Genomic DNA, 18,053 nt, shown 5'->3' on the forward strand with positions numbered 1-18,053 from the left:
ACGGAAGTAGCCTGGAGCCCCTAACATTTCCTGAAATGAACCGGGGGAGGGACTCCTGGAAACTGCACTCAGAGGAAGAGATAGTAGAGACCAACTTTATTGTCTTGGGGCCCCTGCTTAAGTTCTGGGACTGGGGGCTATCTCCAAGGACTTGCTGTCTGCCAATCTCAAGACCTCCTTGGGTCTCCCACACCTCTGTACTTTCCTTTGCACCCAAAAAAGGGGCCCCAGCTGATTGCCACTTGTCCATGAGCTTGGGAGGCAAGAGGAGCCTTGACCAAGAGGCTTGTCCACTCCTTGCTTCTGAGAAGGCCCCCAAAACCCCTCTACCCAGAGTGGAGGAAGGTCCAGGCAGTGTGAAGAGTCCAGGCAGTGTGAAGAGTCCATGCGTCCTCAGCTTCCCAGTCCTCTCTTGGATGTGGCGAAGTCCTGGGGTGTGACTTGGACTCCTCTTGCTGCTGTAGATCCTCCCCTGGGTCTCCTGCCTGGAGCCTCCTTGGCTCCACAGCCTTGCCTCCACAGCCTTGCCTCAGTCCTGTGCAGAGGAACCCAGCCACGTAGGAGCCCACTTACTGTTGGGTGGTGGGAAAGGCAGAGGCCTAAGTTTCCAGGCCTCGGGATGGATTGGTCAAATCTCTCCTTTTGGTCAGGGACGTTGCAGTCTGGCAGGGGAAAGACCAGACCTGGAGGATGCATTCCTGAGAGAGGCCAGATGTTCATTGAGCTCACTTTCTGGAAGGATCCTGGTCTCTGCTGGCTCTCTGGCTTCCCAGGGGTTGTTGGCAAAGGCCCTTGAGAAGGCAGGAGTCCAGAGGGAGGGATGAAGTTAAGCAGGTGGCCTGTGAGGGTCAGGGGAGGCCATGTCTGGGAAAGTGGGTGGGACACCCAAGAGGTCCTAAGCCTTGCTCAAGGACAGCCCTGGACCTCTAGGCAAGGAGAGCTGGAGAACTTTGAGTGCCAGCCGATTCCAAGTGCTCTCATCAACTGTGGGGCTGCTCCCATCATAGCATTTTGGGTACTGTGTTGGGGCCACCTCTTTGCTTGTCTAGCACCTAAAGGCACATCAAGGGCAGGCACTTCCACTGCTGTATCCCCAGACCCTGGCACAGCACCTGGCACATAGTAGGGACTTGGCAAATGCACTGTACAGGTATCAAATGAGGCAAAAGTGAAGTCATCCTTTGTTTGTGTAAGGTCTCCTGGAAGGGGAGGGCAGTGGAGATCTGGCCACTCTTCCAAGCTACCTTTTTGTGGAAGGCTGTGGCAGGGGCTCTGGGACAAGGGTACACCTCCCTATCCGCACATGTTTTTAATCCTATCTCACATCTCCTCTCTGTTCTTTTCTTGGGCATACCTTTTCCGTTATCTCTTGGGAGAGCTCCTGTAACCAGTCCTGGCTGAGAAGTGAGGGGGTTAGAAGAGGAGGAGACAGACCTGGAAATCCAGAGAGCAGGTAAGGTGGGACTGGGGAAGATGTAAGGGGTTTCTGGGGCCACCCGGGAGCCTCATGAAGAAATAGGGATCTTCTGAGGTCTGGGGAGTCCACTGGGGTCAGGGGCTGCCCCGTCCTTGACGCCGAGGCCCCTACTGAGCAGCCAGAGCTGGCAGCACCTGCGCAGAAGCAGGGGAACTAGTGGGAGGATCAGCGCCAGCCACGCCAGGCCCAGGAGAATCCAGATGGCTGCCAGGCTCCGGTACACTGAGATATAATTCTTGCTGGGGTCTGTGCCTGTCAGGGAACAGAATGGCATCAATGCCAGGGGTCTCAGGACACAGCCACCTCCAGTTTCCATAGGGACCCTCACCGGCCAGAATGCCCTCTCCCTCTTCCTCATAACAAGGATAATCAGTGGAGGTAGGTCTGGGGGGTGGTGTGGGTCCTAGACCAGAGACTTCTGAGGATGTTGCTTAGAATCCACAGTAGTCCCAGAAATCACTGGTTTGGCTTCTTTGAATGACGAGGAGCTATCTTATCCTCAATAGTTGTCCTCAGCTGACATCTCTCCATCCCCCAAATCCCGTGCCCCCGCCCCCCGATATATGTGACTGTCTTGTTCTCACCAACAACATAGTCCCCGAAGCCGATGGTGCTGAGAGTGATGAAAGCAAAGTAGAAGCCCTCGCTGAAGCTCCAGCCCTCCACACGGCTGAAGACCATGGGGGGGAAGATGAGAATGACCAGCGTCCCCAGGGTCAGGAACAGAGCCAGGCCCAGGACTCGCAGTAGCTGGGAGGGAGGGAGTCGGCCCCTGAGTCCACTTGAAAGGCTCCAGGATCGTACGAGGTTGTGGGGAGTCTGGGGTAAACATGGGAATGGGACTGGGCCATAGCTAGGCCCCTTCCCTGCGCTGCAGACTCTTGAGGTGGGGGTTGTATCTATGTGTGCATGACCTAGTCCCACCCAGGGAAAGATTTGGGCAGAGGGATTGCTTTGGTGGGTCAAGGAGCAACTTGGAGACCCTTTGGGCTTCGGAATCACACATGAACAGGCTCCCTGGGGACTCAGATCTGGGACAGAAAAGTATCATTGAACAGTCTGCATGCCTCTGCCCTTGCAAGCAGCTGGCCAAGGGTGGGCACTGGGGGCCCACTGGGCGGCCTGCAGACCTTGTTTGCTACTGCACAAAAGGATGTCGGAGTTCTGTGATGTCCTTGGAGATGTGCTGCTGAGATCCCCCACTCAAAGGAGGGCTGTGGGCCAGCTGCCAGCTCCTTCAGGGTGCTCAGCTGCAGAGAACCTCCTGGTCCAGGGGCACACCCTTCCTAGGAAGGCCACACCCAGTGCCTGATTGAGGCAGGTATGAAAGCCTGGCTGGTTTGGCCCACTGTGGGACAACTCTGACAGCTCGCACATGCTGCAGAGCTCCCTGAGGCCAAGCCTTTGTAGAGCATGCACAGAAATCCAACTCACCGCTCTGCCCAACCTGGCCTTCACCCTTCCTTTTTCACAGGCATCTACCCCTAACACCATGCATGCCAAACTCCATCTCAGCATTGCCTTCTGGAGGACTCCACTTGCAACAGCTCTGTCATAGCAGGCCCATAAGGGAATTAGGGGGCATACCTGGGAGCGCCTGGGCTGGTCCTCCCATCTCTCAATGGTGGCCAGGTGGGCACGCAGCCCTGTGCCCAGGTGGTTGAGGAAGATCACGTTGAGCGGGATGCCCAGGAGGGCATAGAAGACACAGAAGACCTGACCTGCCTCTGTGCTGGGTGCCAGGTTCCCATATCCTGCAAGGGGAGGGAGCGTGTGCAAATATGGAGAAAGGGAGACTCCCGAGCGCCCTCTGGTCCTCCTCCCCAGACTCTGGCCAATGTTTGTCCGCCACCACCTCTTGGGGTGAGAAGGAGAAGCTCCCCTGTTCCCATGAACTCTGCTGGAATATTTTTATTTATAGGACTCCTGCTCCTTTTTGAAGGCCCATCTCAAATGACTGCCTCCATGAAGCCCTCCTTTCTGCCACTCTCCTTCTCCCTACTGGGTGTGGTTCCCCACAGTGTTTAATGTCATTGCTATGTAATTATTGACATTGTCTTCTATTATTGGTTTGTGTGTGTACTTAGTGTGTTCCTCTTTGTTGGACTGGAAGTTCCTTGAGGGCTGAACCTGGGTCTGATCCAAGTTTGTATTTCCCACCCCCAACTCCATCACTCTGCCTGGAATGTCACCCGACTTCAAGGAAAGTATGTGGAATTGCACTTCAATGAATGGATGGGGGCAGACCTGGGTCTGACAGTTTCCTTGGGATGGGATGGAGTGAGTTTTCTGGCCGAGGGGGTGTAGCAGCTGCTCTCATTGCCCTGTTCCCTTGGAACACACAGGATACTACCTGCAGCTTTGGTGGACAGTGGCTGTAAACAAATCACCCCCAGTTCCCAGCTCCTGCACATCTCTCTACCTGAGAGATTCTTGTGGTCGAAGGAGTGTGCATGGTCTATGGGAAGGTTCAAAATACTGGGGAACGAATACAGTCCGGACCAGATATCAACCTCTGAGGGCAGGGGTTGGTAGCTAAACGGCCTCTCATTCTTGTCCCTCGTTGGGACTGTTTTGGGGATGGGCTCTATCTAGCCTCTCAGAAAGTCCCAAGCAGAAGTGAGCCCAGTCACCTAAGCCAGTAATCTGCTCATTAATGCAAATTTCGTTGCCTTCCTCTCCCTACTGTTTCACTTACCCACTCCCTCCCTGGGCTTCCTGAATCATCTCCTAGACAAACCATATCCTTGTCTCAGCATCTGCATTTAGGGATCCCAAACTAAGACAGGGGCTTAGGGAAGCTCTTCTCTACCCCAGCCCTTTACCTATGGTGGTGACCACTGTGCCTGCAAAGAAGAAACTGCTGCCAAAGTCCCAGTTGCTGGGGTTGGTGGAGTTGCCTTTGGGGTTCACACCTTTCACCCAGGCTTCCATGATGACCTGTGGGGAGGTGACATGGGGTGGGGAGGGGGGGAAGAAGGAGCTGATGGTTATGGGGCACCAGTTGGTGCCACGCTCTTGGCCGGGTGCTTTTGTGTCATCTCATCTAATGATACTCTTAGATGGTATTGTTCTCATTTCATGGAAAAGGAAATGAAGGCTCAGAGTGGCTAAGGGGCCTGTGCAAGGTCACTGGACTCCACCTCCAGTGTGTGTTCCACTGGCCAGGGCGTCCTGAGGTGTGGGCTGCAAGCACGGGCTGGAGCGGGAGATGGGCCTGAGGGGTAAGGTAGAGGAGGCTCAGGGAGGGGGTCCCGTGGGAGATGCTGCTGGTGGCCAAAAGGATGGCACAAATATCGGTTGTTAGAACAATGGGAGGGTTTCAGGCTGGATGTGTCTGGAAGGCATTGCTGGGGAACATAGAGTTTCGGGACCACAGGGAAGCCGTGGGCTGCCTGCCATGAAGCTAACGGTGGGACAGAGAACCCTGTGTTCCCTAAGTGTCCAGGTGAGTGGGCCCCCTTGCTCTTTGCTGCTTTCCAGTGAGCTCCAGCCCTTGCCTATAGGAGAAATTCCAACAGAGGCCAGGACAAAAGTGGTGTGTGTGAGTGTGTGTGTGTGTGGTGGTTGGTGTTTATATGTGATGTGTTGTATGCATGTGGTGTGTGTGTGTGTGTGTGTGGTGGTTGGTGTTTATATGTGATGTGTTGTATGCATGTGGTGTGTGTGTGGTGGTTGGTGTTTATATGTGATGTGTTGTATGCGTGTGTTGTGCTTGGCAACTGTGTGTTGCACATGCGTACATGTCTATGTGTATATGTGTGTTGCACGTGTGTGCATGTTTGTGTATGTGTATGTTGCACGTGTGTGCATGTTTATGTGTATGTGTGTTGCACGTGTGTGCATGTTTATGTGTATGTGTGTTGCACGTGTGTGCATGTTTGTGTGTGTGTTGTACGTGTGTGCATGTTTAGTGTATGTGTGTTACATGTGTTTTTACAGAACCCAAACCTTTGCAGGCTTGAGCCTACACCTCCCCCTCGACCGCCCCACCCCCAACAACCTCTAGTCCCTGGACCCAGCCCCCTTGGCAAATGGGTAGGGCTCTCTCCTCACCTCCCGCCAATCTTCTCCCGGGGCAGCAGCACAGCCTTGCCACCTGTTAGAGCTCCAAAGGCAGGAGGAAGCCAGGGACACAACAGCTCTGGCTTCCCACTCCTATGGGAACGGGCTCCCGCTGGCTGTGTGGGGGTGCTGGGATCAGGGCTGGGATGACCCTGGTGGACCAAGCCAGTCAGGGCATCCGCGGTCACAGGCTGTCTGCTTCTCCTCACTTTGATGGGAACGGCCTCTTAAGATGTGGACTTTGGCCTCCCTCTCTTTCCCACACCCACAAAGTGGCCAGGGCCCAACGTTCCTGAACAGGCTCTCTCTCTGGAGACCCTAACTCTTGGGGGCAAGTACTCTAGTCCTGGACCATCTCCCACCCCCTACCCACCCCGCCAGGCCTGCAGCCCCTCATCTGGCTGAGGCTGCCGAGTGCCCGTGCGTGGATGCAGGCAGCAGCGGGTTCCGCCTTCCCAGTTCTGTGAACTTGGGCAAGCAGTGTTTTCCCACGGAGGCAATTTTTAATACTGCTTCTAATACTAGTTACGCCCTGTGTGTGAGGGAGTTCAACAGGAATGTGTGTTCTTCCAGAATCTCACCCCAGCGTTCTGCTGCTGCCCGGCTGAACTGCCCCTGGCAAGGAAGGGTCTCTCCCGAGGCTGAGGACTCTCAGGGAAAGGGATGTCTGTCTTCCCTGGGGAGGTCCCTGGGGTTACTCAGTGGCAACCCCCTCAGGGCTGCAACCAAGCAGATAGCCTCCCTTCTTCTTGGTTTACAGAGCAAGTCCAGGTCACAGCTACCAACCCTTCCCATGCCCTTCAGCTTGGCTTTCACCTCCAATGCAGAGCAGAGGGAGGAGGATGTTTCAGCTTCTCCAGGGCCTCTGCCTCATTCCCAGGGTTTTGGGGGCTCCTAAACTGTTCTCAACCCCGAAGAGGTACTATGGACCCCTAACTTGGACTAACCCTATCCATCAGGGAGAAGAGAGGAAAACCTGAAGCTGGAGACCTCATTTCCTGGTCTCTCACAGCTCCAGAAAGTTCTCTGTGACCACCCAGCCCTTGCATCATCTTCTAGGCTGGCTGTTCTCCGTCCCGAGGGGCCCCAACATCACCTGGAGGGCTTGTTGACACCCAGCCTGCGGGACCCATCCTGGAGTTCCTGAGTCAGCAGGTGTGGCGTGGGGCCTGATATCTGCGTTTCTAACAGGCTCTTAGGTGATGCTGATTCTGATCCTGGGGCTACACTTTGAGAACTACTGCTCTAGGCTGCATCCTGGCCCCAGCACTTGTGCTAATTCGTACGGTGAAGACCCAGGGCTCCAGCGCCAGAGGCCTGGGAGTGAGTGCTGTCTCTACCAGTGGCTGTGTAGCCTTGGCCAATGTATTCTACCTCAGTTCCCGGGAGATAGGGATTGTAATAGGTAATTATGAGAAGACACCGGTAACACGCTCAGTGTTAGGTGAGTGAATCATGATTGGATGAAGCTGGCCATGATGACCCTGCTCCCCACTGGTTTAGGCACATTGTAAATGCTCAGTAAATACTGATTATCAATAGATAATAGATAATTGATAAAGTGATTCTGCATTTGGTCTATTCCTTTGCAGGGGCTGTCGCTCCAGCGCCTGTTTCAGATGCATTCACCTCCCCCCCACAACACCTGGTTTTGCCTTATTTCTGGGAAAGAGAGAAGCAGAGAGGACCCAGGCAGAGGGTGACCCACTCTGTTACCAAGAGAGGGCCCTCTTTGGGTGCCATGTTGGCAATCTCAGTCACCTTGGCCATTGCCCCCCAAACCCAGCTCCAGGTACAAACAGGCCAGGAAAGGCCAGCTTGGTGGCTGCTCCTGGCGTTTATCTGTGTCTCCCACCTGCAGCTGGGGAGAGAGCAGAAGGAGCTGCAGTCCTGGAGTTGGGGAAGGGGAAGTGTGAGAGTGTGGGAGAAGGAAATTTGCACAGCGTTGATAAAACTGACATCTGGTTCCCATTCATCCAGCAAGTGACAGCTTAGAGAGGGCTTTTAATCTGCTGTCAAATGTCTGCAGTTTAGATATGGTAATTCTCTTTGCCTTTTAGATGAGGGCATTTGGGTCTAGAGAGGTTAAGTGACCTGTTCAAGGTAGACCTGGGGCCAGAATCCAGGACTAGATCTCATCAGGCTCTCTGTTTCCACCACATGGTGCTTCCAAACGGGGCATCCGCCCCTGGGTGAGGACTCTGGATCTGCCACAGGAACCCCCATTCCACCAGCCTTCTCAGGCCTCTCCATCCCAATCCCACATCGCTCCCCTTCACCTGCACAAACTGCTCCAGGGCCCACTGGTCCAGGCAGGTGTAGTTCTCCAGGAAGCGCAGCTTCTCCAGCTGAAACTCGTTCCTGGACTGAGCTTCCGCCTGCTTCTCCAGTAGCTGGAAGATGGTGGCACCAAGCAGCAGATAGCAGACATAGGCCAACAGCAGGGGCAGCACCTGGCCACCCCAGCAGCTGCAGAGCCCAGCACCGGGCATGGTGTGGCCAGGACCCTGCCAGGGCCGTGGGGCTGGCTAAGGGGAAGAGGCGGGAAACAGGTGAGGAGAAAGCACCCAGGGACCTGTGCCCTGCCTGCCGTGCCCTGCCCTCCTCCTCGGCACAGGTGTCTGGAGGCTGGGGAAGACTGTTTGAACAGTGCGGCTCAGCTTGGCTGCACTAAGTGCTGTGCTGTGAGCGCAAACAGGCCGGCCACCCCCACCCGGCCTTTGTTTCCATGGAAGTCAGTATCATGGACCCTTCAAAGAGACCTACCAGGTCTTCCTGAGTGCTTCATGTCTCTCCGTCTGGCTTCAAGTTGGATGGATGTTTCCGGGCTAAATCGGATAGGTGTGCTCACTCTGTACAGGCCCCAGTGGGCTCTCTTGGCAGCCCCCAGTGTCTTCATTCTTGAAGGCTGCAAGCCCCCAGCTTAGGAGCTGGGAAGAGATCCGAATGGGTGTGAATAAACCTTCTACTCAGTTGCCTTGGCTACAAAATGGGGCAGGAGAATTGACCTGCCTATTGGGGGAACCTCAGGATGAGTAAACTGAGTGACAAATCAGGGCAAAGTAAATAGCTGATTGTCTCGCTCAGCCTGATGGTAAGAGTATCAGGGTAGATTCTGCTGATAAATTGGACACAATGGCTTTATAGCTTTTGCTAATTTGTCTTGAATGAAGCTCTCTAGTGGGTTACCTTCAGAGGATATGTCGGTGAAATATCCATGTGAATTGAAAAGAAACTTAAAGTATATCCTGATCCTAGGATGGTAACAGCAGCTCTGAGTGGGTGGAATTGAGGATGCTTTCCTTTCTCTTTTCATGTGTGTGTGTGCAGGTGCTTGTTCACATACATGTGTAGCAGCTTTATTGAGACATATTTCACATGCCGTATCATCCACACATTTAAAGTGTGCAATTCAATGGTTTTTAGTATATTCACGGAGTCTTCAAGATTCAGCCTTGTTGCAACATATAACGATACTTCATCTTTCTTTCTGGCTGCGTAATATTTCATTACGTGGCTTTAACACATTTGTTTATCCATTTGATTTCCAGTTGATGGACATTTGGGTTGTCTCTGTTTTCTTCTATTATGAATAAAGCAGCTATGAGCCTCTGTGTGTGAGTTTTTTTTGTGTACATGTTTGCATTACTCAGAGGTACATACCTAGGTGTGGAATTTCTGTACTATCTGGCCACTCTGTGTTGACTTTTTTGAGGAACTGCCAGCGGATTTTCCAAAGTGGCTGAATCATTTTATATTCCCACTAGCACAGGGTGAGGATTCCGACTTCTCTGCTGTGTGTTCTGCTGTTTCCTTTAATGCGCTGTGGCTGCAGACATTATTAGCTGCTTGCTGAGTATCCTTTCCCTCCTTCCCAGCTAGCAGAACCCCGCTTTGTAAGTGTCAACCCCAGGCAATGGAGCATAATTGGTGTAAGTCATCGTGCTAATCTTCCTCCCCTCTGTTTCAGCCCCTGGGAGCAGCGAAGTCAGTGCAGACCCATCAGACAATGGGGCAAGAGGGTCAGGGCGAGGAGAAAGCCCAACAAGGCACCGCAGTCCCAGCCTCAGCCTGGTTCCTGGGAGCTCTGGCAGGTGAAGCATACCCCAGCGAGTCCCAGCAGGGGAGCTGGGCTTTCATATCCCCACTTTAGTCAGTCACTTGTGCATTTCTCAGGCAAGATGGCTCCAGGAGCCTGTGGAGAGTCCACCAAAGGAGAGCCCCAGGTGCAAGCTAGGCCACTGGAAGAAAGACACATCAAAGCCTGGGGAGGAGACCTGAGGTCAATGTGTCCCCTGCACCCTCTTTCCCAGGCTCCCTTGCAGTTGGGGGTGGCTGCATGACCCAGGTCCAGCCATGATTGGGCAGAGTGGGCTATGGAGGTTCAGGTAAAATTGTTGTTTCTTGACGACGGGTTCATCTGCAGCTGGCCCCACATTTCTCCCTCTTTCTGTCTGGACCTGCTGAGCCATCTTGTGTCCCTGAGGGTGAGGTCATGGGTACTGCAAAGACACTGGACCAGTTCCCCGGCATACCTCTCTCTAGAGATCTTTTTATGTTAGAAACATAAACCTTATTTGTTTCAGCCATTATTAGGTATTCTGTTACTTCCCAATTGTTATTGTGAATTTTTTTTTTAATTTTTATTTTTTGAGATGGAATCTTACTCTGCCACCCAGGCTGGAGGGCAGTGGTGCAATCTCAGCTCACTGCGACCTCCGCCTCCCAGGGCTCAAGCAATTCTCCTGCCTCAGCCTCCCTAGTAGCTGGGATTACAGGCATGCACCACCACACCTGGATAATTTTTTGTATTTAAGTAGAGACAGGGTTTCGCCATGTTTCCCAGGGTGGTCTTGAACTCCTGAGCTCAGACGATCTACCCGCCTCAGCTTCCCAAAGTGCTGGGATTACAGGCATAAGACACTGAGCCCCGCCTGAGTTCTTTCTCAAAAACTATTCAAGTTCCAACTCTTTGGGTTGGAAGGCATCAGAACACACTCCGGGTATTTCTGGTAATTAGACTGTGCTGTAGGAACTAGGGAGCAGCCAGGGTTCCGGAGCCTTCTAGCTTTTTACTGGCAGCCTGGCCCGACCGCTCGCCACTCACCCCAGGTGCTTCCTGTCTGCCGTTTCTCTGCCTTGGGGCTCCCCTCCTGGCATCCGGTCAGATCTGCTCCGTTGTCCTCTGCTTCTTTCCCTTGGTATTTCTTGACTTAAATCCTTTATGGAGAGGCTAAGTGCCCAGGAGTGCCTTTTCATGGTGGCTACTCTAGAGGTGTCTGGTGGGCTGAGGATGGCCTGGCCTTGGGTGAAGTGCCTCCCTCAGCTGACCTGCCCCAGCCTAGGGGATGGGGGCATCACACGTGTAGCCACCATTGTATCTGCTGTGGCAGATACAGTGGCCTGTCTGTCCAGGACAAGCCACAATTGTTTTTGTAATAAGGAGGAGAGAACAAAAGAGAGGGAGAGAAAGACAGAGAGAGAGAGAGAGAGAGAGAGGGAGAGAGAGAGACAGAGACAGAGAGAGACAGAGAGAGACAGAGAGAGAGAGATAGAGGGAGAGAGAGAGACAGAGAGAGAGAGAGACAGAGAGAGAGAGAGACACAGAGAGAGAGACAGAGAGAGAGAGAGAGGGAGAGAGAGACAGAGACAGAGAGAGAGACAGAGAGAGACAGAGAGAGAGACAGAGAGAGATAGAGAGAGGGAGAGAGAGAGACAGAGAGAGAGAGAGACAGAGAGAGATAGACCTTGCAGAAGATAAAACAAGGGGGAGAAATTTATTATTTTCAGGTATGTGGATGATCAAGAGACTGATAGTAGCACAGGGTTCTGCTAAAAACCAAACGAAACCAAACAACAAATTGCAGTGAGGGGAGGTGGAGCCCACGCTGGATGGGCTGTTCATTAAGAACGCAGTGACAAGCCTGCAGCCTTTCGTCTGCCCTGTGGCTTAGGCACTTAGGCATGGCCCTGTCTGTGGGGGCTGTGATGGAGCCCATCTTCTCTGGAATTCTGCTGCTTCTGGATTCCTCTGAGGCCATCTTGGGGTCTCTGAAGTGGTTCTGTGCAAACCCCACCTCAGCTGGTCCTGGAGCTTTCTCAGACAGCACCTTGTTGGGATGTGGGCTTATCTTGGAGGGAGAAGAAAGCATCTGGAATCAGATGGAGCAACAGAGTGCTGGTACTCCTCTCTACCACAGGTGCACCAGCTCCTGCCTTAGGCAAGAGTTAGAATTATGTCTGAAAGGCAGTGTGAGAGTCAAACCCTATTTGATTGCCCTGGAGAAGCTCAATACATGGAGAGCTCTGTCGTGTATCATTTAGAAAGCTCATCCATGGATGTCTGCAGGGTCTCAGGCAGGACTGAGCAGCCCTGTAGCACTGAGTGTCTTTGATCAGTCTGGACACAGCCCACAAGTAATGATGATTGTTTTAAGAGGGACAGAAATGAAGGACAAGAGAACGGACTATCTGCATAGAAGAAGAGGATGAACACAGTGGGCCGTAGGGACATCTAAGATGGGCTGGGGTAGAGAGAGGGCTAAATCAGCCATCAGGGTGCCCTCCCTCCCTCAGGTACTGGGCAGGAAGTGGTACCAGGATCACTGTGGGCTGACACTCCATTCATTTACGAATTATCTGTTGGGAACCTACTGTGTGCTGGGACTATCTATCTGTTGGGAACCTATTGTATGCTGGGACTATCTGTTGAGAATCTACCATGTTCGGCAAAGTCAGCCAGAACAGCTTCCTCCTGCCTTTCCTGGCTCTTTCTCTTTACTGTGCCTCTCTACTCTCTTCTGGTCACACCTTCACATCTCCCTCTTACATCAGTTTTTCACAAACCAGCCAGAGCCCAAGAAGACATCACCTGGCTGGGGTGTAGGATAGAGTCTTTCTCAGAAGCATTTTCTGTTTAAGGGGGACTTCTGAAAACCCCAGGGCCACAAAAGACACAGAAAGGGCAGCGTCATGGTGGACTCTGGGGGAGAGCTCAGCTCAAGAGGCCCACAAAGCTCTCTGCACCAGAGTGGAAGTCCCCATCCTGCCTCCCTTGCATCCTGCCTTGACTCGTTCTTCACATACTGACTGAGCACCCTCCCTGTGCCGGGTCCCGTTTCAGCTACTCTTCCTAGTCCACTGTGGTCTTGTGAGGTCAGCACTTGGTCAAGCTGAGGAGAAAAGCTGCAGGGCTGCGGAGACCTCCCAGTCCAACATCTCCCTACGTGGGCACCACTCTGCTGTGAGCTCTGGGTGGACACAAGGCATAATTTACAATCTCTTTCAGGGAATTATTGCTGCTAATGAGCAGAGCCAATTTATGCTTCCCAAGGGGGAGGGCAAAATCAATTAATGGAGAGTCTGACATGGCCAGGCCTGATGGCAGAGTGTGGCCTGACATCCGGAGGTGATAAGGGACTTTCTGAGGCTGAACTAATAAGGAGATTGGGAAAAAAGAAGAAAAACAACACCTCCCCCCAACATCTGCCCAATCGATTCAGTGTACAATGGGCAGAGAATGCAGAGTCAACAGAGCAGCTGGGCAAGAGTCTCTTTCCATTTGAATGAGCCCCAAGATAAGGAGAAGACAGGCTGCCCATCCCGCCATCCAACATAGGTATTCACTATGGAGCCCCTCAATAGACACATATCCATACGGGTGATAAAAGACACTTTCCAAACCAGAACGCAGCGGATAAGGCCCACCTGCTCCAGGTGCATGCCTTGTAGTAGAAAGGGCAAGTGGGGATAGAGAGAGCCCTGGTTTTAGATGCCACCTCCCTAACTATGCCCCCCAAATAGTTTGCACCACGTGGCTGGAGTCACAAGCTTTGGATGGAGGAGCCTGGGTTCCTGGAGTCTCCCCACAGCATCCTATGTGGAGGCGGCAGTGATGCGGGTTTGTGTGGGTCTTTGTCTGCCCTTGTGACCAGAAAGTATGATCTCAGAGGTGGGCCAGCTCGTGCTGTGACCAGCAGACAGGCCAGGGAAAGCTGAAGGGTGATTCAAGGTAAAGCCTTGAAACAGACAAACAAACACACCTGTCACTAATTTTGTTCAGAAATTGCCTCGTTCTTTTTTTTAAGGATCAGGATTCTTCTCGCAGGTGAATCCCATGTGAGGTACAATGATTTATCTGTGTAGATTTAGAATAATGACAGAGAAGAGGTACTTAAGCATTTGTTTATTGTCTAACTGGTTCACATGACGATTCTTTGTCCTTTGGTGGATTGTTAAGAGTCACTTAAATCAGAATGTTAGCTCTCGTCTGATGGCCCAATCCCAGGTAGTGCCATAAAAGAAATGCCACGCCAGCCAGCAGGAATGATCTGCTCATCAGGCTGCTTTCCTGGAACCAGGGACTGACTAGGAGGCCCTAAAACAGCTTCATAAGCATGAGTCCTAGAGCACCTTGGGACATCTGGTCAACCCATGCACGTACAGGAGAGCTTCCTGAAAGAAGAAAAGGGAACTGAGACCCCCATGAGGCCTGAACCGTGTTAGGGGAGGCCTGCATGGATGACATTGTTGGTCATGGCTGGTCCCAGCACCAGAGGGAGACTTAGAAAGTTTCTAATAAAGCATGTCAAAGCACAGGTTCCCCCCGAAGCCTGGGGCTAAAGGCAGGGGGACTGCTTGCCTCAGTCTAAGGACAGTGATGGACAAGACAAACCCAGAAGATATTTCAGAGAAAAGATAACAACAGCATTCCACACCTGGGGCCAGAAAAGGATGGGTGCTGGCCTGGGGCAGGGCTGCCCCCTGAGATCAGGAGCTGAGTGAATGGAGAGGGAAGAAGAGTACCAGCTGCTGTGCTGCTGGCTCTTTGCTGAGTTCCCCTCAGTGTGTGTGAAACTGGCTGGCACGGGGCCATGGAAACCCCAAATGAAGCAGTTAACTCTGAAAAGGTTACTGCCTCTTCCCATTCCTTGAGAGATGCATCCGGGGCCACATTCGGAGGCCACTTTTCACAAGGTGAGGCAGAGCTTGTATAAAAGGAAACACTGCTTTTCCCTCCCACATTTGACACCTACGTTTTCAACTTCGAACATTCACAGCCAACCTTTCTATACCTGCTCTGCCTCAGAGCCCTGGCAGTCCCTGGACATGTGTTATGGAAGGAACACTGTCTCCCCCAAGTGCTCACATGACCCAAATCCCCATAAGCCTCTGTTGTGCCAAGCTCCATGTCCTATGCCTCCTCCTATTACCCAACGCCTAGCCTGTCATCATTGTCCTAAGCTTCCCTCCCCTGCTTCTCTCTTTGTATTCTGCCTGGTTCTCACACTCCCACCCACCTAGACAGTGAGTCCAGGCCCATCCTGCCCCGCCCCCAACTTCTTCTTCTTATTATTCTTTTTTTTGAGACGGGGTCTTGCTCTGTCACCCAGGCTGGAGTGCAGTGGCGTGATCACGGCTCACTTAAGCCTAAACCTCCTGGTTTCAAGGGATTCGCCCACCTCAGCTTCTCAAGTAGCTGGGACTACAGGCGTGTGCTACCATGCCCAGCTAACCCCACTCCTTCTTAATCAGATTGTCTTGCTTACTTGTTTATTGTTCCTCTCCTTCATTAGAACGTAGGTTCCAAGAATGCTGGCACTTTCTCTGTCTCTGTCACCTCTGACTCCTCAGAGGTGAGGAGCACATGGATGGCACATCCTTGTTAAAACAATAGCCAGATGAATGAGCCATGTTTATGTTAAAGGAATTACAAGGAGCATTTTTCTGCCCAGATTTGAAACACACATTCATTGCATTTTAAAAAAAAGTTTCTGTTTCTTTACTTGATCAACTGTGTCAACTGTGTTATGCCTGGGGGCTGTTTCTATTTCTCTCTCTCTCTCTCTCTCTCTCTCTCTCTCTCTCTCTCTCTCTGTATGTGTGTGTGTGTGTGTGTCTTTGTGAAAGAGTGCACGTTATTGGGAAGCAGACTGCTGCACAGTGACCAACAGATGAAGGCCACCCAATGGGCACTTATACATCGTACTCCAAAAGACACAATGTTTTGCTAATAAAAATCAACAGGAACAGGGATTCCTCTGGGCAACTCCCCCAGCCTCATCCCTTTCAGGGATCAGGAAATCTCCCAACCATTTTCCTGATGACAGCTGTGGTTCACTAGAGATAGAGCCCCTCAAAGGGTGCCTTCCTGTTTCGTATAAAGAACATTTTCTTTAGATTCTTTGAAGTCTTCATTTGTTACTTTCATTCTACATTTTCTTAAGGCCATCAGACTAGGTTCTGTCCAGATTGCCTTGATGTCAGCACCAGAGAGGTCATCTTTAGCCAAGATCAAGTCTTCCAGGGTTACATTATCAACCAGTGTCATCCTGCCTTTTGAATCTGAAAGATATGCTTCTTAGTCTTTTTATCAGGCAGGTGGAACTCAATCTTTCTGTCATTGAGGACTGGTCTGGTAAGTGCTGGATCCAAAGCTTCTATTCGGTTTGTGGCCAACACTTCCACATCTCCCCTAGAATCAAATCCATCCAACTGGTTCATCAGTTCCAACATTGTTCACCGAATTTCTCTCTCACCACCAGAATCTGAATCATATCTTTTTGTCCCAATGGCATCAATTTCATCAATAAACACGATGGACTGTGCATGCTCTTTAGCAACTCAAAATAATTCCCGTATGAGTTTGGGCCCATCACTTGGGTATTTCTGAGTAAGTTCAGAGCCAACCACTCTCAAGAAAGTGGCTGAGGTTTGGTTTGCTACTGCTTTGGCTAACAATGGTTTACCTGTGCCAGGTGGACCAATAGACAACGACCCCCTTAGGAGGCTTTATACCCATCTCTTCATAATATTCAGGATAGGTGAGAGGAGGCTCCACAGATTCCTTAATTTCCTGAATTTGGTTGTATAACCCCCTAATACCGGCATAGGTCTCCTGCGGAGCCTTTTCCACCTTCATTTCTAAGACCAGGGGATCCGTGTCATCCGTCAGCGCCTCTATCATGGCATGCACCTTGTGACTGAGCAGGACTGAGGAGCCAGGTTCCAGCAGATCCTTGTCTATGAACGAAAGAATGCTGACATAGTGTTCTGAGCCCACAGATGCAGACACGATGCATCGATGATCTCTTCCATGATTCCTACTGACATCGGGGTCCCCCTCACATCATCCACTTTTGATCTTTCCTCTTCTTGCTTTTCTTCTAATAGTTTCATTAGTTCCTGATTTCTAATGAATTCTTCCTCCATGAAAAGATAGTCTTTAATTCTAACTTCAGTCATTTTAACCGGCACTGGGTGTGAGGTACCGGTGGCAGTTTGCTGGCAGCATCTGGTCCCTCTGTTATCTTCTTTTTCCCCTACTCCAGTTGGTACAGGGGGTTCATATTTCTTTTTCTTGTCCTTGTCATCCTTCTTGCCACCTTCAGGATCATGACCACCACTCTGACTTTGACCCATCTTGCCTTGGCCACTTGAGCTGCTGCTGCCAGAGCTTTTTTTTTTTTTCTTTTTTGTGAGATGGAGTTTCGCTCTTGTTGCCCAGGCTGGAGTGCAACGGCACGATCTCGGCTCACCACAACCTCCGCCTCCTGGGTTCAAGTGATTCTTCTGCCTCAGCCTTCTGAGTAGCTGGGATTACAGGTGCCTACCACCACCATGCCCGACTATTTTTTGTATTTTTAGTAGAGATGGTGTTTCAGCATGTTGACTAGGCTGGTCTCGAACTCCTGACCTCAGGTGATCCTCCCACCTCAGTCTCCCAAAGTGCTGGATTACAGTTGTGAGCCACCACAACTGGCCTCTATTTCTATTGATTGTTTTTTCTCTTCTTATGGCTGATATGTTTCTGCTTCTTTGCATGCCTGATTATTTTTTATTGGATATCAGACATTGTGGATTCTATATTGTTGGATGCTGGTTTCTTTTTCTTTTATTTTTTATTCCTTTAGCTATTTTTGAGCTTTGTCTGGGACTCAGTGAAGTTGCCTGGAAACTTACTGGAAACAATTTGCCTCCTTTGAGGCTGGCTTTTTAAGCTTTGTTAGGTGGGACCACAGCAATCTATCATCTCGGACTAATTTGGCCCCACTTCTGAGGCAGTACCTTCTGTGTCTCTATACAACAACCGTTTTGGGAGGAGGTTTCTCCACTCTGGCTGTTGGGAACAGGAACTCTCCCTAACCCAGTGTTATGTCAGGACCTGCTCCTTCCTGGAGGTTCTTTCTCTTGCCTTGGGTAATTTCCTCACATGCATATGTTGATCAGCTGAAGACTCAAGAATAATCCTCTGAAGATCTCCAGAGCATGCTCACTTTCTTTTTCTCTCTCTCTTTCATCACTGGGACTCTGCCTTGCAAATATAAGCCACTTTATCCTCCCTGGATTCCCAGCTCAATTTCCTCAACTCAGGGAAACCACTGGGCTCTCCCTGGTTCCCCCTTCCTGGGCTGCAGCCTGAAAACTCACTGCAGGCAGTAAGTTGGAACAATCACAGGGCTCCCCTCACTTGTTTCTCTTCTCTTGGGGTTCAATAATACCCTGTACTGCC

General features: G+C 51.4%; 1 protein-coding gene and 1 pseudogene across 1 annotated transcript; both read right to left on the reverse strand.

The window, feature by feature from the left end:
* Positions 1-79: 79 nt before the first annotated feature.
* Positions 80-8,829, reverse strand: KCNK16 (potassium two pore domain channel subfamily K member 16). Its single transcript, XM_032253624.1, has 6 exons — positions 8,309-8,829; positions 7,822-8,070; positions 4,303-4,417; positions 3,065-3,231; positions 2,062-2,227; positions 80-1,729 (listed from the first exon to the last, which is right to left on the reverse strand). The coding sequence occupies exons 2-6, from the start codon at positions 8,032-8,034 to the stop codon at positions 1,506-1,508; spliced, it is 885 nt and encodes a 294-aa protein (XP_032109515.1). The 5' UTR covers positions 8,035-8,070; positions 8,309-8,829; the 3' UTR covers positions 80-1,505.
* Positions 8,830-15,421: 6,592 nt separating this feature from the next.
* On the reverse strand, positions 15,422-17,061 carry LOC116533570 (annotated as a pseudogene).
* Between the last annotated feature and the right edge of the window lie 992 nt (positions 17,062-18,053).

This window comes from Sapajus apella, unplaced genomic scaffold (assembly GCF_009761245.1).
Source record: "Sapajus apella isolate SASKATOON/1434 unplaced genomic scaffold, GSC_monkey_1.0 scaffold83, whole genome shotgun sequence".
In the NCBI taxonomy this organism is placed as follows: domain Eukaryota; kingdom Metazoa; phylum Chordata; class Mammalia; order Primates; family Cebidae; genus Sapajus; species Sapajus apella.